At 35.9% G+C, this 15,623-nt stretch overlaps 3 protein-coding genes across 3 annotated transcripts; all 3 read right to left on the reverse strand.

Annotated features, from left to right (window-relative positions):
* LOC107864138 lies at positions 1-2,850 on the reverse strand. Its single transcript, XM_016710424.2, has 2 exons — positions 1,969-2,850; positions 1-1,271 (listed from the first exon to the last, which is right to left on the reverse strand). Exons 1-2 carry the CDS (start codon positions 2,095-2,097, stop codon positions 201-203), a joined length of 1,200 nt encoding a protein of 399 aa, XP_016565910.2. The 5' UTR covers positions 2,098-2,850; the 3' UTR covers positions 1-200.
* Positions 2,851-4,416: 1,566 nt separating this feature from the next.
* LOC107864148 (RNA polymerase II transcriptional coactivator KELP) lies at positions 4,417-10,662 on the reverse strand. Its single transcript, XM_016710436.2, has 3 exons — positions 10,189-10,662; positions 8,529-8,634; positions 4,417-4,680 (listed from the first exon to the last, which is right to left on the reverse strand). The coding sequence occupies exons 1-3, from the start codon at positions 10,501-10,503 to the stop codon at positions 4,589-4,591; spliced, it is 513 nt and encodes a 170-aa protein (XP_016565922.2). The 5' UTR covers positions 10,504-10,662; the 3' UTR covers positions 4,417-4,588.
* Positions 10,663-12,046: 1,384 nt separating this feature from the next.
* Positions 12,047-15,427, reverse strand: LOC107864167. The gene is made up of 3 exons (XM_016710455.2): positions 14,584-15,427; positions 13,359-13,601; positions 12,047-12,296 (listed from the first exon to the last, which is right to left on the reverse strand). Exons 1-3 carry the CDS (start codon positions 14,856-14,858, stop codon positions 12,260-12,262), a joined length of 555 nt encoding a protein of 184 aa, XP_016565941.2. The 5' UTR covers positions 14,859-15,427; the 3' UTR covers positions 12,047-12,259.
* Between the last annotated feature and the right edge of the window lie 196 nt (positions 15,428-15,623).

Consider the following 15,623-nt stretch of genomic DNA (forward strand, 5'->3'; position numbering starts at 1 on the left):
TAATAGAAACCACAAATCATTCAATTGAAAACTTTACATTTTTATCACTAAATTCCCAAACCAAGAAAAAAGAAGTAATACACAACTCAATTACAAAAACGTATTGCATACATGCATGTTAAGAAATCAAGCACCTACACGACTTAACAAAGTAGCAACGTATCATTACTGATTTAAAATCTTTTTAAGTATACAATTATTCAATCGCAAATAGGGCAATGAATCAAACCATTCTCATTACATTGAGGACATCTCTCCTTAGCATCTCCATTCACCACTTTGCAACTCCCTCCACAATCAAAACATGGCACAAACCTAGCACCCCCACAACCCTCACACCCTAACCTCCCTGGACCCCTCTCCACTCTGGCATAATTCAATATCCTCCCGAGTCGCTTTGTCTCGTTCAGATTCACCACTTCCTCCACACCACCAATGTACCTCCCCTTCACGAACAACCTTGGGACACTCGCGTCCTCTCCCTCTCCGAGCAACTCCTTCAGCTCCTGACGAAACTCGCCATGCAGCGACACATCACGCTCGTCGAAAACCACCCTATGAGATTCCAAAATTAACCTCACTTTGTTACAATCCTCGAACGTGCGACGCACGCCACCTAGCGACGTCGTGTAGACAACCAATGAGTCATCGCCACGTGGCGGACACTTTTCGGGGTAGTCATGTAAAGGATTAAACTTAATAAACATTGGAACTTTCCCTTCTTTTTCCCTCTCCATTTTGTCCCTCAACAAAAATATATTCTCTTTCACTGGCTTGTACCCTTGTTGAGATTGTGCCACATCCCCATTATGAACCACAATTTGTGACTCATTTTTTTTCACTGTTTTATTACTAAACTTTTGAAATCTTTTATTTTCCTCATCAGTAAACTGCATCATGGACTCTTTTTTCTTGACTTCATTTGGTTTTTTTGAATCTTTAGATGACAATTTGTATTCAAGTTCTTCAAGGGTATGAAAGGAAAAACTCTTTCTTGGAATTTTCCTTTTTGGGGAGGCGCCGCCTTCTTCCTCCTCCACGGAGGGAGGAGGAGGCAGCGCCGGTAGGGCAAGGAGGGTTTTTTTAGGTGATTTTTGAGGTGGTGGATTTTGTAAAGTAGGTTTTAAATCTTCTAAGGCTTTGCTAACTTCATCCCAAGATTTAGGAGCATCATCAATAGATGAGTTGAGTTTTTCAAGAATTGGTTGTGCTACTTTTGTTGGCTTCTCATTTTCCTCTGGCTCGTCTTGATCCAACTCACCTTCTTCCATCTGTTTTGATATAAATTTATCACGTCAAATCAACAAAAAAAAATAATTAAATGTGAAATTATAACTAAAATTAGATGATAATATATGCTCTAGGGATTCATTCGAACTTCTTAGACAAAAAAAAAAAGTTTTACATATGTGCATGATGAAATTAGCTAGTGAAAATCCATCCTCTATCACTATAACCAAATTATAATTTCTTTATTTTTAATTTAGTTATTAATAACAAGTAATTTTCAATTTATAAATAACAGTTTAGAAAACATGTTCCACGTAAACAAGAGAATATACTTGTAAAATTATTTGAAAATGGAGAAGATAAATGAATAATATTAAAAGATTTTTCAATTAAATTTAAGATTAATCAGGATATCTGTGCATAGAAGCTACGATGTTGTACGATGCATTTAAAGCTTATTTAACTATAAACCTTAGTGTAAAATACTTTTAATTAATTTGCGCCACACTTGTCAAACAACAACTAACAAGATCAATGGCTAAACCCTCCACAGTGTAATAGCCTGCAAATCACACTAGACAAGTCAGGTGCGACAGACTCGACTCAGAAGGCATTGAGGAGGGATCGAACCCGAGTCATCCGTGTGAATAACCACCCTCCAAACCAACTTGAGCCATCCCGAAGGACACAACATACATTATTAGTAAATGTAAATTTTATGAGTAAAAATGTAAATACCTTGTTATTATTACCCCCTTTTAGCCATGGTTCTTCAATGGAGTTGATATCGAAGACTGCAAAACTAGTCGGCGGTGGACGGTAGACGTCGACGGCGGCCTCTATTCTTTTAGATGAGGCACAACCCATGGTTGAATTGTTTCAAGGTGAAAGATGTGTGTGTGTGTGTGTGTTTTGGAGTTGTGTATTATGTTATGGAAGTAGGAGGAGTACATATGGATATAGTTTGGGTTTAAAAATGACATATGTGGTGTATGATATTGCCAATTGGTATTGAGACAACCAATTGAGAATTTAGACAAGATTTTGGGTTGAATGGATGACGAGATGACACGTGGCATGTTTTTTTTTATTTTTTTTTTTCCTCTATTTATTCTTCATATGCTATCCTTAACCATGATAAAATGGAATGTATTCAATTGTGTGAAAAAGAAAGAGAACTTAATTAGGGTAGGTTTAGTATAGTGGGAAAAAAAAATCCCTATAATGTTTTGTTGGGCGTGTGAATAAAAATTTTACATTGACAGATGAAAAAAATTTAAAAACTACATATAAGGTGTAAGATCCTTTAATAATGTAACTATATAAGACGTTTTGAATAAGACCGAACGAACGTAGTCCAAAACAGAAAAACAAATTTCACAAGTTACATTTCAAACTGATTGTCTCGTCTCCACTTCCGAATTGGGATGTGCTAGCAAGAGACACAAGAGCATGGGCGGAGCCACCTATATCGGAGGGTGATCAGGTGCACACTATTCATCGGAAAATTATATTGCACATATAAGTCAAAATATTAGCTATTATGAGTCTGTATTTAATTTTGCATATCCTTTAACACAACAGAAAAAAAATTTACACTCCTCGTCAATTTCCTAGTTCAGCCACTGGACGAGAGGGCTATGGCGATATAATGGCACTTGGACTTTAGGTGCTTGGAATATAGCACACCTACCCACAAATGTAGTACTCTATTTTAGTGCCATTTAGACCACATGAACAAAATGACAAAATGATGACATGGCCAGAGGCGAATTCAGAATTTCGAACTTGTGGATTTCCAAGGGCTCCTTTCCTGTCACTAAGTTATCCCTTGATTTAGTTATGAGTTCCCACCTATTAATATTTATAACTTTTAACGATTTTTCTATTTAATTTTAAGCCTTACGGTAGCGGATGTGGGTTCCCGCATCGGGCACTGCACATGGCCTACTTCATTTTCTTCAATCAAATATCAACCAGAAATATTACTACTTGTCCATATGATTAATGGTTGGAATTTGGAAATATGTCTAATGTAACGCAATTGCGATCATTAGCAAACACTCACTTCCATTACAACACGCAATTGCTTCTTGTTTTGTCGAGCCTCGAGCTTGTGGTCCTCTTTTTAGGTATGAGTTTATTTAAATAAATCTATTAAGTCAAGGTGAACGTACATAGCATCTATTTATCGATGACGCCTCTTACCATCCACGGAAATTTTAAAAAATGTTCTTACATTTTAGCTTTGCAAGATTTACACGAACTTGAGTAGCAAGTGAAATGATATATAGTGGTATTAGCTACTATATGAACACGATAACCAACATTTAACGATACAACAACATATCCAGTATATTCCCACCAAATTAGGGTCTAAAGAGTGAAGAATCTACTAAGCAGTCTGTATCTCTACCTCAGAAGCGAGGTAGAGAGATTGTTTCGATAGACCTCCAACGCACGACCACTTGATGATATGAGTTAAAGAAACAATTATAATAAAAAAAAAATTGTAATTGATTCTCATCCCTTTTGGTAATTCTTTTGACCACTAGCATAACTAAGTTGAAATGAACTAATTTTTGAGTAGCCAAGGGGGTCTAAGTCGATTATTAGCACAGGCTGCCAATAGTTAGACAATAATCAAGTTCAGAGAATTGGACTACTACTCAAGATAATAGGGCCATTTTAGGCCACGTCTTAATTAGCCTTTGGCCAAACAATTTCCGTTGGGCAATATATTATCGCTTTCCCCGAAACACACGCATAGCGGAAGCTTAGTACACCAAACTGCCCTTTAATATACTGTAGCTTACGGGCACAAACAAGTTAGACAAAGTAAAAGATAGTACATGAAAGGATTAAACTCATAGGTAGCCTTTTTTCAGCCCTTTAAGTTGAGAAACAACTAATACCATGTCGTTCCAAATTTCCAAGGTGTAAAGTTTGAAATTCTATGACTGACAATTTCTCAAAGACGGGCTGAAAATCGGCCTGAGCACTGTCTAAAAAGCGCAACCCGGTGCACTAAAACTCCCGCTATGTGCAGACCGGACCACAAAGGTCTATTGTACGTAACCTTACCTAGCAAAACGGCTTGAACCTGTGACCAAGAGGTCATGTGGTTGCAACTTTACCAGTTACTCCCGAGCGCTATTTCTACATCATGTAAAATCATGGGAGGAATTTAAGAAATCTTTAGTCTTTCCAAAAACCAGCTACTTCACAACATCTTTATACCCAAAAGAGCAGGCATAAACCAATTTACCCAAAAAGAACATCTTTCCTACTGTTTTAAGTACTTCAGATAGAAGTACAAAATTTACTACTGCATGTAACCAAAAGAAAAAAACTAAAATTACGAACTCGACTCCAGTTTCTTGATGGCCTTTTCAATTCCAGGAATATTCTTCTTGAATGTTGCCCATTGCTCAGCTGTCAAACTTATCCCTGCAGGGGACACAAACATTACAAGCATCAGAGGTGGTCCTATGTTTTTTTCCCTTTGCAATTTTATCTTTGGATGAATTCAGAAGATTTACATAATCGAATCTCAGATAAAGTAAGGGAAGAGAGAAGAATAACGCTGCAGCAAACTATGCTGTCACTACCTACATCATTATATACAAGAGCATACAACAACATACCAGCATAATCATCACAAGTGGATCTGGGGAGGGTAGAACGCAGCCCTTACCCTACCTTGGGAAGTATAGAGGCTGCTTCCGATAGACCCTCGCCTCAAGAAAAAGCATATCAAAGCAAAAATTTTACGGAAGAGCATAAAGTATCATATTTTCCTGTCTTTGGCCTTAAATGGACCCGACACCGGCTAGTTTCAAATGAAGAATCAAGCACCAACTTCATTAAAAAAAAAGGGAATCAAGCATCTACTCCCCCCCCCCCTCCAAAAAAAAGGAACGAAACCAAGCACCTACTTCTATCAAAACAGCCTTTTTGGGCATCCCCAACAAATCATCAGTACCGCCATCAGCCGTTCCGTTTGCTTCTAAACTTAGATCGTTCTTTGGCCAAGTTTAATAACTCTTATGATTTTTGTAAAAAATAAAAAAAGAGGAGAAAGCAGAGAAGCTAAGTTGCTCAAACTTTTCAAAAATATCTACGGGTGCGTGCCGGATCCTCCAAAAATAACGTATTTTTGAAGAATCCGACACGGATGTGACAACATATTTGGAGAGTCCGAGCAACTTAGCAGAGAAGAATGCACCCTAGCAGTTGTAGTGTACATTCAACAAAAGACCAGAAAGTAAAATATCTAGGTGGTCCAATAAATGGCGCATAAATTCCTTGCAGAACACTTATTGGATGCTCTAAACAAATGCTGGCCTCAAAACCAATAGCTGAGGTTTCTACTAAGCAAATAGAGTCGGAGGAAAAATGATGAAGAAAGCTCAGTATCTTTAGATTCTTACTTCCAAAAATTGTATCTTGTAATTATGCTAGTTTCCAACATGATATAAGCTATGTTCATGCTATTACGGTGGGACCATTGTAAATTTGGGATGATGTAAACAATGAGGTTGAGTGACATATGAATAGAGGTGGCAAAAACCTCCAATACAGAAGGCGATGGACATGTTTTTAACAAGCAGAAAGATAGAGATAAAATGACAGATTATTCTAGTAGATGGGAAACAAAATAAAAGCAAATAATAACAAGAAGGAACCTTTTGAAATAATTAAAACCACTAGACAATACTAGAAAGTAGCCATTTATTTGCCAATAAACAGCTAAAAGAGCAGAATGTAGATAGCTTTCGAGACACGTCATACAATACTCCAACGTGACTTATAATCAGAAATAAGGCCGAAAGAACTCATTCCAGGAGTTTTTTTTTTTTTATAAACCAACACAAAATGGGGAAGAAGTGCTTATGCAAAATCCTTTAAACTCTTCTTTATTGATCACTAAGCGGTGGGGAAAGAAGGGCTTATAATCAGCATACCTTCTTCTTGTTTTTATTGTCTCTCAACTTGATTAAGGTCTCTAACTTTATTAAGTCACAAAAACGGAAGAAGCCAAGAACAAGTACCAATAACTCTATCCAGCAATGCTAGAACAAATAAAAAGAAACCACCTAATCATTTTTTGTCTCTATAGGAATTTAAACCTGAGACCTCATGATTCTCGATCACTTCACCGACCACTAGGCCACACCCTTGGGTATTGTCTATGTTAAAATAATGTGTTTGTATTGCAAAATTTTCATTACCATGGTAGAAATAATCTTTTGACCAAATGTGGGATTAACATCCATATCTCTAATTACATATCTACACCATTTTTTCTGTATTTATTTTTCTTCCATTAAATCAATGATGTTTTTTTTTTTTTTTTTTTTTTTTGTAAAATTTTCCCCTTTTTCATCTTTCAGAAAGCAGAACAATAACTAAACCAATTGAAAAAACTCACTCGACAACGATGCCATCGATGTCATCATCGTACTCCTTAACAACAACACCGCCGTTTTTCCCTTCGCCGTCATCATCGTACTCAACAACAACACCGTCGTCATCTTCTTCCTCCTCTTCTTCTTCTCTAGCCTCATTTGCTTCACACTTTGCTTGTTCTTCGGCAAGGAACTTCTCCACCACTTGCCGGACCAATTTCTTCCGTGTCGGGTCGGACAAGTCAAGCCCTAGCTTTTCTGAAGCCATTTTTCGGACTATGAGCTCAGAAACTTCATCGAGGTTACTGGATTTGAGGATTTCGAGGACTGTTTCTTCAATTTTGATGGAAGTTTCGGGATCCATATTCTAAGGATGTTATGGAAGGTGGTAGAGAATTTTGCAGGCGGCGGATTTTAGCAGAATTGGGGAAGTAGATGAAAAGACACTGTACTAGGTTTTATGGTTTTTCAAGGGTGAATTTATAGTATAATCTTTCACTTACTAAAAAAGTCTCTTTCCTTTTTGATAATTTATTAATTCTAACTTTCCACGTGACATAACATGTTTAAGACAACAAAATTAAAAAGTGTTTCACATTTATGTATTTCTAATTTAAGATCACAAAATTTTAAAGTATCCTTTAATTTTACAAATTTTGTGCTAAGTCAAAATCAAACAAACAAATTGAAATAGTGGGAGTACATATCTAAAAAATTTATTTTAACCGCGGAGAGTTTTCACTTTTTTCGAAAAATAATTTTGAGAAACTGTATGGGCATAGAATTGTTATAATTTTACAGAACTCCAAAGATTCCAATAAGTAATCTTCACTCTGAATTATTCACAAAAATCAAAAAACAACTCCAATGAAAATTAGTATTCATGTCCAACACAACTGCAATTTCCAAATATCATTTTCAAGTACTTGAAAACAAATATCATATTGCTCCCAATTCTTATGTTCAAACGGCCATTTAATTATGTCATATATTTTCAGTAAATTTGTTTTAGTTATTAGTAAATTTTATATACAACCTCGCAGATTATCAACCTAAACTCTTCCCTCAAGAAAGATTATTCTAGTTGATGGGAGACAAACTAAAAGCAAATACTAACAAGGACCCTTTTGAAACCAAAAAAAAAAAACAGTAGACAATACTAGAAAGTAGCCATTTATTTGGAAATAAACAGCTAAAATAGCCAAATGTAGATAGCTTTTGCTTGGAGAAAAATATATTTCGGTATTGCTTGGGCTTAAAATGTTTAGCTATTTGCAATCCATCTTAATGCTACTTGCATTTCCTAGGTTGTATGGGGTAAAAAGAACTTCAGGGAAGAATTTCATCAATTGTTGGCTTCTTGTTTCTATTCTCTTAGCCCAATTGTCTTTCAAGGCTATATCTTAGAGGTATTATAGCTTGTTGTACCAACTTAATCCATGTGTGCTTTTATGCCCTATTTGGTAGATTGTGGTGAATGAAGCCACTTTCAAACATTCTCATATTAGTGCTCAAACAAAAAAAAAAAAAAAAAAAGGAGGGGGAATCTCATATTGCCCTATACATGATTTTGTTAGCTTCTTCTACTTCGGTGACTTAATAAAGTTGAGAGACAATTAAAACAAGAAAAGATGTATGCTGATTATAAGCCCTTCTTTCCCTATCGCTTTGTGGTCAAAAAAGAAGAATTTAAAGGGTTTTGCATACGCACTTCTGGCCATGTTTCTGATTATAAGTCACCTTGGAGTATAGTATGGTGTGGCTCGAAACAGGGACTTTCATATCTAACTATAGATACCATGTACGCTTTCAAATGAGCAAAAAACACAAACTTTGTGTATAAGGTATGCAAATTTATAATAAAAAGTCTAACAAAATGATTATTACCTTTAGCAGTAGGCAACTCCTTGCCGTCTTTGTTGTAGTACTCTCTTATCGACACCAGAGTTTTTCCCCTAAAGTCAGCAATAGTCACTCTTCTCTTATGCGACAACTACATTGAATACCCAAAAAAACATCAAGATACATCAGCGCAGCAGCAATAAAACAACAGAAAACAACAAAAATTTCACATCACACTATGATTTCTAAGCCCTAATAAGTGCTCTAATTCCGAGTTCCAAGCAATAGGATTAATGCATCAATTCCAGCATGTCAGCCAACATAGATTTTTGTTTTTGTAAGAAAAAAGTTTGCTCTCTCTCATCTTGCAAGTACAAGTGAGCAAATAATCAGAAGCTGATCCCTTTCCCATCTTGCAGAGACTCTTGGTGCTTAAATTTAAAGTTGCGAACCAGAAATTTCAAGTAAATCACAATTCCCCATAGACAAAAATCATAATCCAAAGAGAAAACTGTTTGGTTCCCAACAAGCAAACACTTCATTCTTTTCCTGCGGATTGAGCATTTCAGAAAACAACAGCAACAACAACAAACAATAAACAAAATAACCAATGTAATCCCAAACAGTTAGGTCTAAGGAGGATAGAGCGTACGCAGACCGTACCCGGTTATCCCTATAACTTGGAGGCAGAGAAGTTGTTTCCCAAGGGGAAAAAACAACCAGTACGGAAAATGAAATAATGGAAATGAAAAGTTTATAGTACTGAACCGAACCACAAGAGTGTATAGCACGCAGCCTTACCTTACATTTATGCAAGAGGTTGTTTCCACGGCTTGAACCCGTAATCCCTATCCACATTACAACAACTTTAGCGGTATTGTCAAAGCTCACCCTTAAAACAAAATATGGGCAGCCCGGTGCACTAAAGCTCGCCCTGTGCACTAGGTCTGTAAAAGGGCCGAACCACAAAGGTTTAGTGTACGCAGCCTTATCCTGCATTTCTAAAAAGAGGCTGTTGCCACATCTTCAGTACACTAAGCTCCCACTATGTGCGGGTCACCTAAGGGTCTTACCCTATATTTCTGCAAGAGGTTGTTTCCATACCTCCTGGTCACGTGACAACAACCTTACCAGCTAAGCCAAGGCCCACCTTTAACAACCACAACAAAATAACACGATAATCAAATTACAAAAAATAACAATTCCACCATCTGAAAAAACTCACTCGACAAACGATGAGATCACCATCATCATCATACTCCCTATCATACTCAACAAACGACGAAACCACAAAGGTTCATTCTATACAACCCTTACCCCATTTCTGCAAGCGCCTATTTCCACAACTTAAACCCGTAATTTACTGATTACGGGTTACACTAAGGCTCCCCTTAAATAACCACAACAAAATAATACGATAATCAGATTACAACAAACTACACATAATAACCACATCAGCTAAATAAAAACTCACTCTGCAAACGAAACAACGAAAATGAAGAAGTCATGAAAAAAATAGTATAGAAAACATGACAAATCCTCCTCTTGCCCTGCATTTCTGCAAGAGGATGTTTCCACACCTCCTGATCACGTGACAACAAATTTACCCGTTATGATCAATGCTCCCCTTCAATAATCACAAGCAAATAATACAATAATCGAAACACAACAATCACACCAGCTGAAAAAAGTCAAAAATACTCACTCGACAAACAATGAGATCACCATCATCATCATACTCCTTATCACCGACACGGCGCTTCTTTCCTCCCTCCTCCTCCTCCTCCTCCTCCTCTTCCTCTTCTTCCTCCGCATTTGCTTCACTTTTTGCTTGTTCTTCAGCAAGGAACTTCTCAACAACCTGCCGTACCAACTTCTTCCGGGTCGAGTCGGACAAGTCAAGCCCTAGCTTTTCTGAAGCCATTTTTCTGATTTTGAGCTCGGAAACTTCGTCGAGGTTAGAAGATTTGAGGAGTTCGAGAACAGTTTCTTCGATTTTGTTGGAAGTTTCGGAATCCATTGTTGAAAAGAATGTTGTAGAAGGTTACACAAGGAAGATTTTAGCTAAATTGGGGAAGTAGATGGAAAGACACTGTACTAGGTTTTTGCAGGGGAGCATCTATACTACTAATCTTTTCAGTTACCAATAAAGTATATTTCCCTTTTGATGTAAGTTTTTTAATTAACTTTTAATATCCCGTCACATGTTTAAGACAATAAAATTTAAAAATATTTTCCTATCATCTGCGTATCTTTAATATTTTGTCCGTCTCAATATGACATTACAGAAAAATAATTAATAATATGATTATTTTATTATAGTAATCCCTATTAAATGATATTTATATTTTTATTTGTAGAAAAAATTAATTAATACTAAAGATAAAAAATGAAAAAAAAAATTATCTTGTTTTGATTAATTAAAAATGAAAGTAAAATGAGAAATCAAATTAGGAAATTTGGAGCGAGTGAAATGGAACAAGGGGAGTATAAGATTAAGAAGTTAATCTTTAATACTTCTTCCGTCTTATTTTACTCTATCTCAATTTGACATTATACATAAATTAAGAAAAATAATTAATATTAATATAATTATTTTATCATATCCCTATTAAATGATATTTACATTTTAATTTGAAGAAAAAACAATTAAGGGTAAAAAAGGAAAAAGAATTGTCTTCGCTTGATTAATGAAAAATGACAAGTAAAATGATAAATTAAATTAGAAAATTTGGACCTAGTGAAATGGGACGGAGGGAGTATAAGATTAAGAAGTTAAAAAGCCTTACTCCCTCGGTCCCAATTTATGTGAAGTTGTTTGACTTGATATGAAGTTTAAGAAAGAAAATACTTTTGAAACTTGTGGTCTAAAATAAGTTATAAATTTTTGTATGACTATAAATTATGTCAAATAAGGATAACCTTTTTTGTTTCAATCCATTACGGGTAAAATAAATATTTTAAATTTAAAATGTTACTAAGTTAGAAATGTATCATTCTTTTTTGAACGAACTAAAAAAGAAATCGAGTCATATAATTTAAGACGACGGGATTATTTAATTTTGTAGATCTAGTGCTAAGTCAAAACTAGACAATCGAAAAGGAGAAAGTACTCCCTTCGATTCAATTGTGAACCTTTTGACTTGACACTTTTCTTTAAGAAAAAAATTTACTCATGAATCTTATTTTATTAGTTATATTTTAAAAATATAAATTTGAGTATATATATATATTTTATGTAGTTATTTAATGAAAGAGTAATATTAAAAATACAATAAAATTCTCTTAGTGAGATATCTGAATTTTTCTAATTATATAGCCTTACTCCTTCAGCCGCAGAGGGTTTATCTAGAATATTATTTTGATAAAATATTTGGACATAGAATTACTATAATTTTTCAATAAGTGATATTATGGAGTAGATAGTTTTAGTGACTATGATGTAATATTGTCTTGTACATACTCTTAACATAACATGATGTAATATTGTTTTGTAGTAGGTCCCGACGTACTAAGGTTTTCCCAAAAATATTGTAGATTTATCCCAGTAAGTGGGTATGGAGTGTTGCCAACTATGTAGTATGGTTGAAATTAAAACAATGTAGTAGTTCATCTTGATTACAATTGTTGACACACATTTCAAGTTTTTACCACAAAAAGCCTATAGAGAGCCAAAGAAACTGACAAGTTAGTAGCTGAATACAACAATATCAACATCCTTCAATCTCTTGAAACATAATATTGGATTGAAGCTGACTAAATTGCCTTCCAAACAGTTAGCTCTTTGATCTCTTCGCTCCGTTCTTTTTCGTGCTGCAAAGTTTGATATAAAATGAAAAGCGTAAGTAATGTGTTCTATGAGTCTTTTAGCTATGTCGGAAAAATATGGTCGGACAGTGAGGATTTATACAGCTGAACCCAACTTATTCGGGATTGAAGCATAGTTGTTGTTGTTGTTGTTGTCATTGTACGTATTGGTTCGTGAGGGAGTACATGCAACAGTCAATTCAAGACTGGGGAGAAAGAGGATACGCTTCGATAATTTACTTATGGCAATGATGTAGGTGACAAAATGTAGTAGAGGAACTAAGTTTCTATAATAATGGACCGGGATGAACTTGAATGGAGCGACATGGATACTGAGGCCAACTTGCTTGGGATTGAGTAGTAGTTTTTGATGTCTTTTTTTTTTTGTCATTTCGACAACCAGTAGAGTGGAGTTGCAGAGTGATCGATCCAAAGATTGTTTTGCGGCTGCTTGTGTGAGACTCGGATGGTTCAAATCTTCTGGTATGACATGCCAGATTACAACGACAACAACAACAACAACGTAGTACCACAAGTGGAGTCCGAGAGGGAAGGATGTACGCTGACCTTACCCTGTCTTTGTGAGGTAGAGAGGCATTACAGTATACACAGTGAAATCTCACAGGTAAGGTAAGGTAAGGTCTGTAAGGATAGAGCGTACACAGAACTTACCCCTAGTCCCTACCACGTGGAGGTAGAGAGGTCGTTCCCAAAAGACACTCGACTCCAGTAACGATTAGTTTCCAATTATCAGCATTTATCTTGAACTAATAATTTCAAGTTAAACTCCTCACTATATCACCAAACAGTTATTGGAATATTGTTGTATCTGTTCATTGGACCGAGTTGATTCACCTATTTCACCTCACTGTATATTTGTCTGTTGCAGTACATAGCTTGGGTGTTGATGTCGGCCCAAACTATGTACTGCAACAGACGAATATACATAAGATGAAATAGATGAATCAACCCGGTCCAACGAACAGATACAACAATATTCCAATAACAGTTGACAATTGCTATGCACAAGAGATGAAAACAGTGGAAATAAGTCAATTAGATCTTTACCTTGATTGAACCTCGGCATCTGTCCCGTTGGAACTAACTCTACCTCCTTTCCCAGAGACAACTTCATCCATGCTTTGTCCGAACCTTTTGTACCTACCACCAGAAGCAACAAAAGCAGGGCAAGGCCTGTAAGCCTTTATCGGCCACCAACCAAAACCTGGAACTGTCGCGATCCCTCCTTGTATCCGTCCTTCGCCATTACAGCCACTCTCAATCTCCACTCCCCCACAACCCTTACATGCTCTATAAACACATCAAATTCAATTTATTAACATTGCAGAATGTCCATTTTCAACAACCACTTGAACGAAATAACTTAAAACAAAATCATAATTCAGTACTATTAAACTCAACATGGAAAATTCCCATTCTAATGTAGCAGAAACACATTCTACGGTTTGAGAATGAAGTCGGTAAGATCTCTTAAGAATGAAACAACTCATCCAAAAATCATCGTCAAATACCGAGGCCAAGGTTAAAAACTTGCATAACTTATAACTTAATGTGCTACCTTTACCAAGAAAAGATAGAATTTAGAAACCAAAAATAAGTAACTTCAAGTATTTTGAAGTTATCAAGATGTTGATCATCATAGCATTCCAACTAAATTTATGCATCTCTGGTCAAACATCACATATCTTCAATTTGATTGAAGTCAGACAAGTGGCAATGTCGATGTGCCTTAACTTTAACCAATAACCTTAATGATAATACATAAATAGACACTCAAACTTGGTCTCAACTGGCAAGTAAGCACTCAAACTTTGAGAGTGCACATATAGACACTTCAACTTAGTCTCAACTGACAACTAAACACTTCAACTTGTCCCCATAGTGTCTTATGGACACACGATACTGACATGTCACATAAATTTTAGAGATATCTACATGATCATTTTGTGAGTTGAGTGTTCCACCGACACAAAGTGGAAATGGGTTGAGGTGTCGAGACAGAGGTGGGACTATGTATAGTTGAGGGGGTTCGTTCGAACCTTCTCCCTGATAAATTACATTGTTTATACATTTTTTTTGTTTTATATATAGTAGATGCTAAACCACTTTGGCTTTTTCGTGTATTTACTTCTTCGTATTTTGAACTCCTAGTGAAAATCCTGACTCCGCCACTGTGTCTAGACGTGCATTCTCAAAGTTGATGTTCTTACTTGCCAAAAAAGGGGATAAATTTCAAGAAAATGAATTTGAAGCAGAAAAAGATTGAGCTTACCCAGGAGGAAAAACAGAAGTAGATTCTTGGTTCATCGAAGCTTGAAGAACATCCTCATTAGACCCATTTTCTTCTTTTTCTTCTTCTTGTTCTTCTTGAACAAGAGGAGTTGAAGAAGTGGAAGAAGAACAAATAAAGGGAAATATAGACAACTTATTGTTAGTGAAAGAAAGTTGTTTGGGTGATGATAAGATTTGCAACTTTTGGGATGATGGTGTTGTTGGGATGGAGAGGAAGATGGAGCTGCTACAGCCAGTGGCCATGGTGGTGGTCATCTTCTCAGCCACTCTGTTTCAGCTTATGGCTGGCTGGTGATAATGTTTGTTATTACTGGACATAGTTTTGACAACAAGGAAAAGGTTTCAAAATAATATTAACTTTTTTAAAAAATAATAGAGCTATGGAATTTTATAAGCCAGGAGAGTTTTTTTCCTTTCCTAGATAGTTGTATTATGTTAAAATTAAAAAATGACAGCCCGATGTACTAAACTGCCAGCTATATGCAGGATTTGGAGAAAGATCCAATCACAAGGGTGTATGGTAAGTTGCAGCCTTACCTTACGTTTCTATCAAAAGCTGAAAGCTGATGATGTATTGTACGTAATCTTTCCTTGCATTCCTGCCAGAAACTATTTTCAAAGCTTAAAAACGTAATCTTCTGATCACGTAACAACAATTTTACCAATTATTCAAAGCTCCTAGAGAGTTGTATTATATTATGACTTAAATATTTGTAAGACGTGAGTGCATCATTTACAACTCAATTTGGAAAATTAGAATCCCAAGAAATTCTATGAAAGATAAAAAAAAAAAATAGAGACTTTAGCCAGATGGTGAATTTGTGAGACTGAGCCACACATTTCATTTAGGAAGTTTATATCTTCTAAGAAGCTCATCTTAATGGTGACTTCAATTTTCCAAAATAGTGTTACTCTTTTGTAATATTTGTATAACTTCCCTACCGCTTAGTGCGTTGGCAGTAGGAATGAAGGATTAGTCTCACGGCTACGAGGATACCTTGGGAAACAAAAAAAATAAAA

This window comes from Capsicum annuum, chromosome 1 (assembly GCF_002878395.1).
Source record: "Capsicum annuum cultivar UCD-10X-F1 chromosome 1, UCD10Xv1.1, whole genome shotgun sequence".
NCBI lineage: Eukaryota > Viridiplantae > Streptophyta > Magnoliopsida > Solanales > Solanaceae > Capsicum > Capsicum annuum.

Coding starts and splice junctions, on each gene's coding strand:
- LOC107864138 (XM_016710424.2), bottom strand. CDS start 2,097: ATGGGTTGTGCCTCATCTAAAAGAATAGAGGCCGCCGTCGACGTCTAC. Junction 1,272..1,968: donor AAGGGGGTAATAATAACAAG/GTATTTACATTT, acceptor ATATCAAAACAG/ATGGAAGAAGGTGAGTTGGA.
- LOC107864148 (XM_016710436.2), bottom strand. CDS start 10,503: ATGGATTCCGAAACTTCCAACAAAATCGAAGAAACTGTTCTCGAACTC. Junction 8,635..10,188: donor GTGATCTCATTGTTTGTCGA/GTGAGTATTTTT, acceptor TATTCAATGTAG/TTGTCGCATAAGAGAAGAGT. Junction 4,681..8,528: donor GGAGTTGCCTACTGCTAAAG/GTAATAATCATT, acceptor TGTCCCCTGCAG/GGATAAGTTTGACAGCTGAG.
- LOC107864167 (XM_016710455.2), bottom strand. CDS start 14,858: ATGACCACCACCATGGCCACTGGCTGTAGCAGCTCCATCTTCCTCTCC. Junction 13,602..14,583: donor ACTTCTGTTTTTCCTCCTGG/GTAAGCTCAATC, acceptor ATGTGTTTATAG/AGCATGTAAGGGTTGTGGGG. Junction 12,297..13,358: donor GATGCCGAGGTTCAATCAAG/GTAAAGATCTAA, acceptor CAAACTTTGCAG/CACGAAAAAGAACGGAGCGA.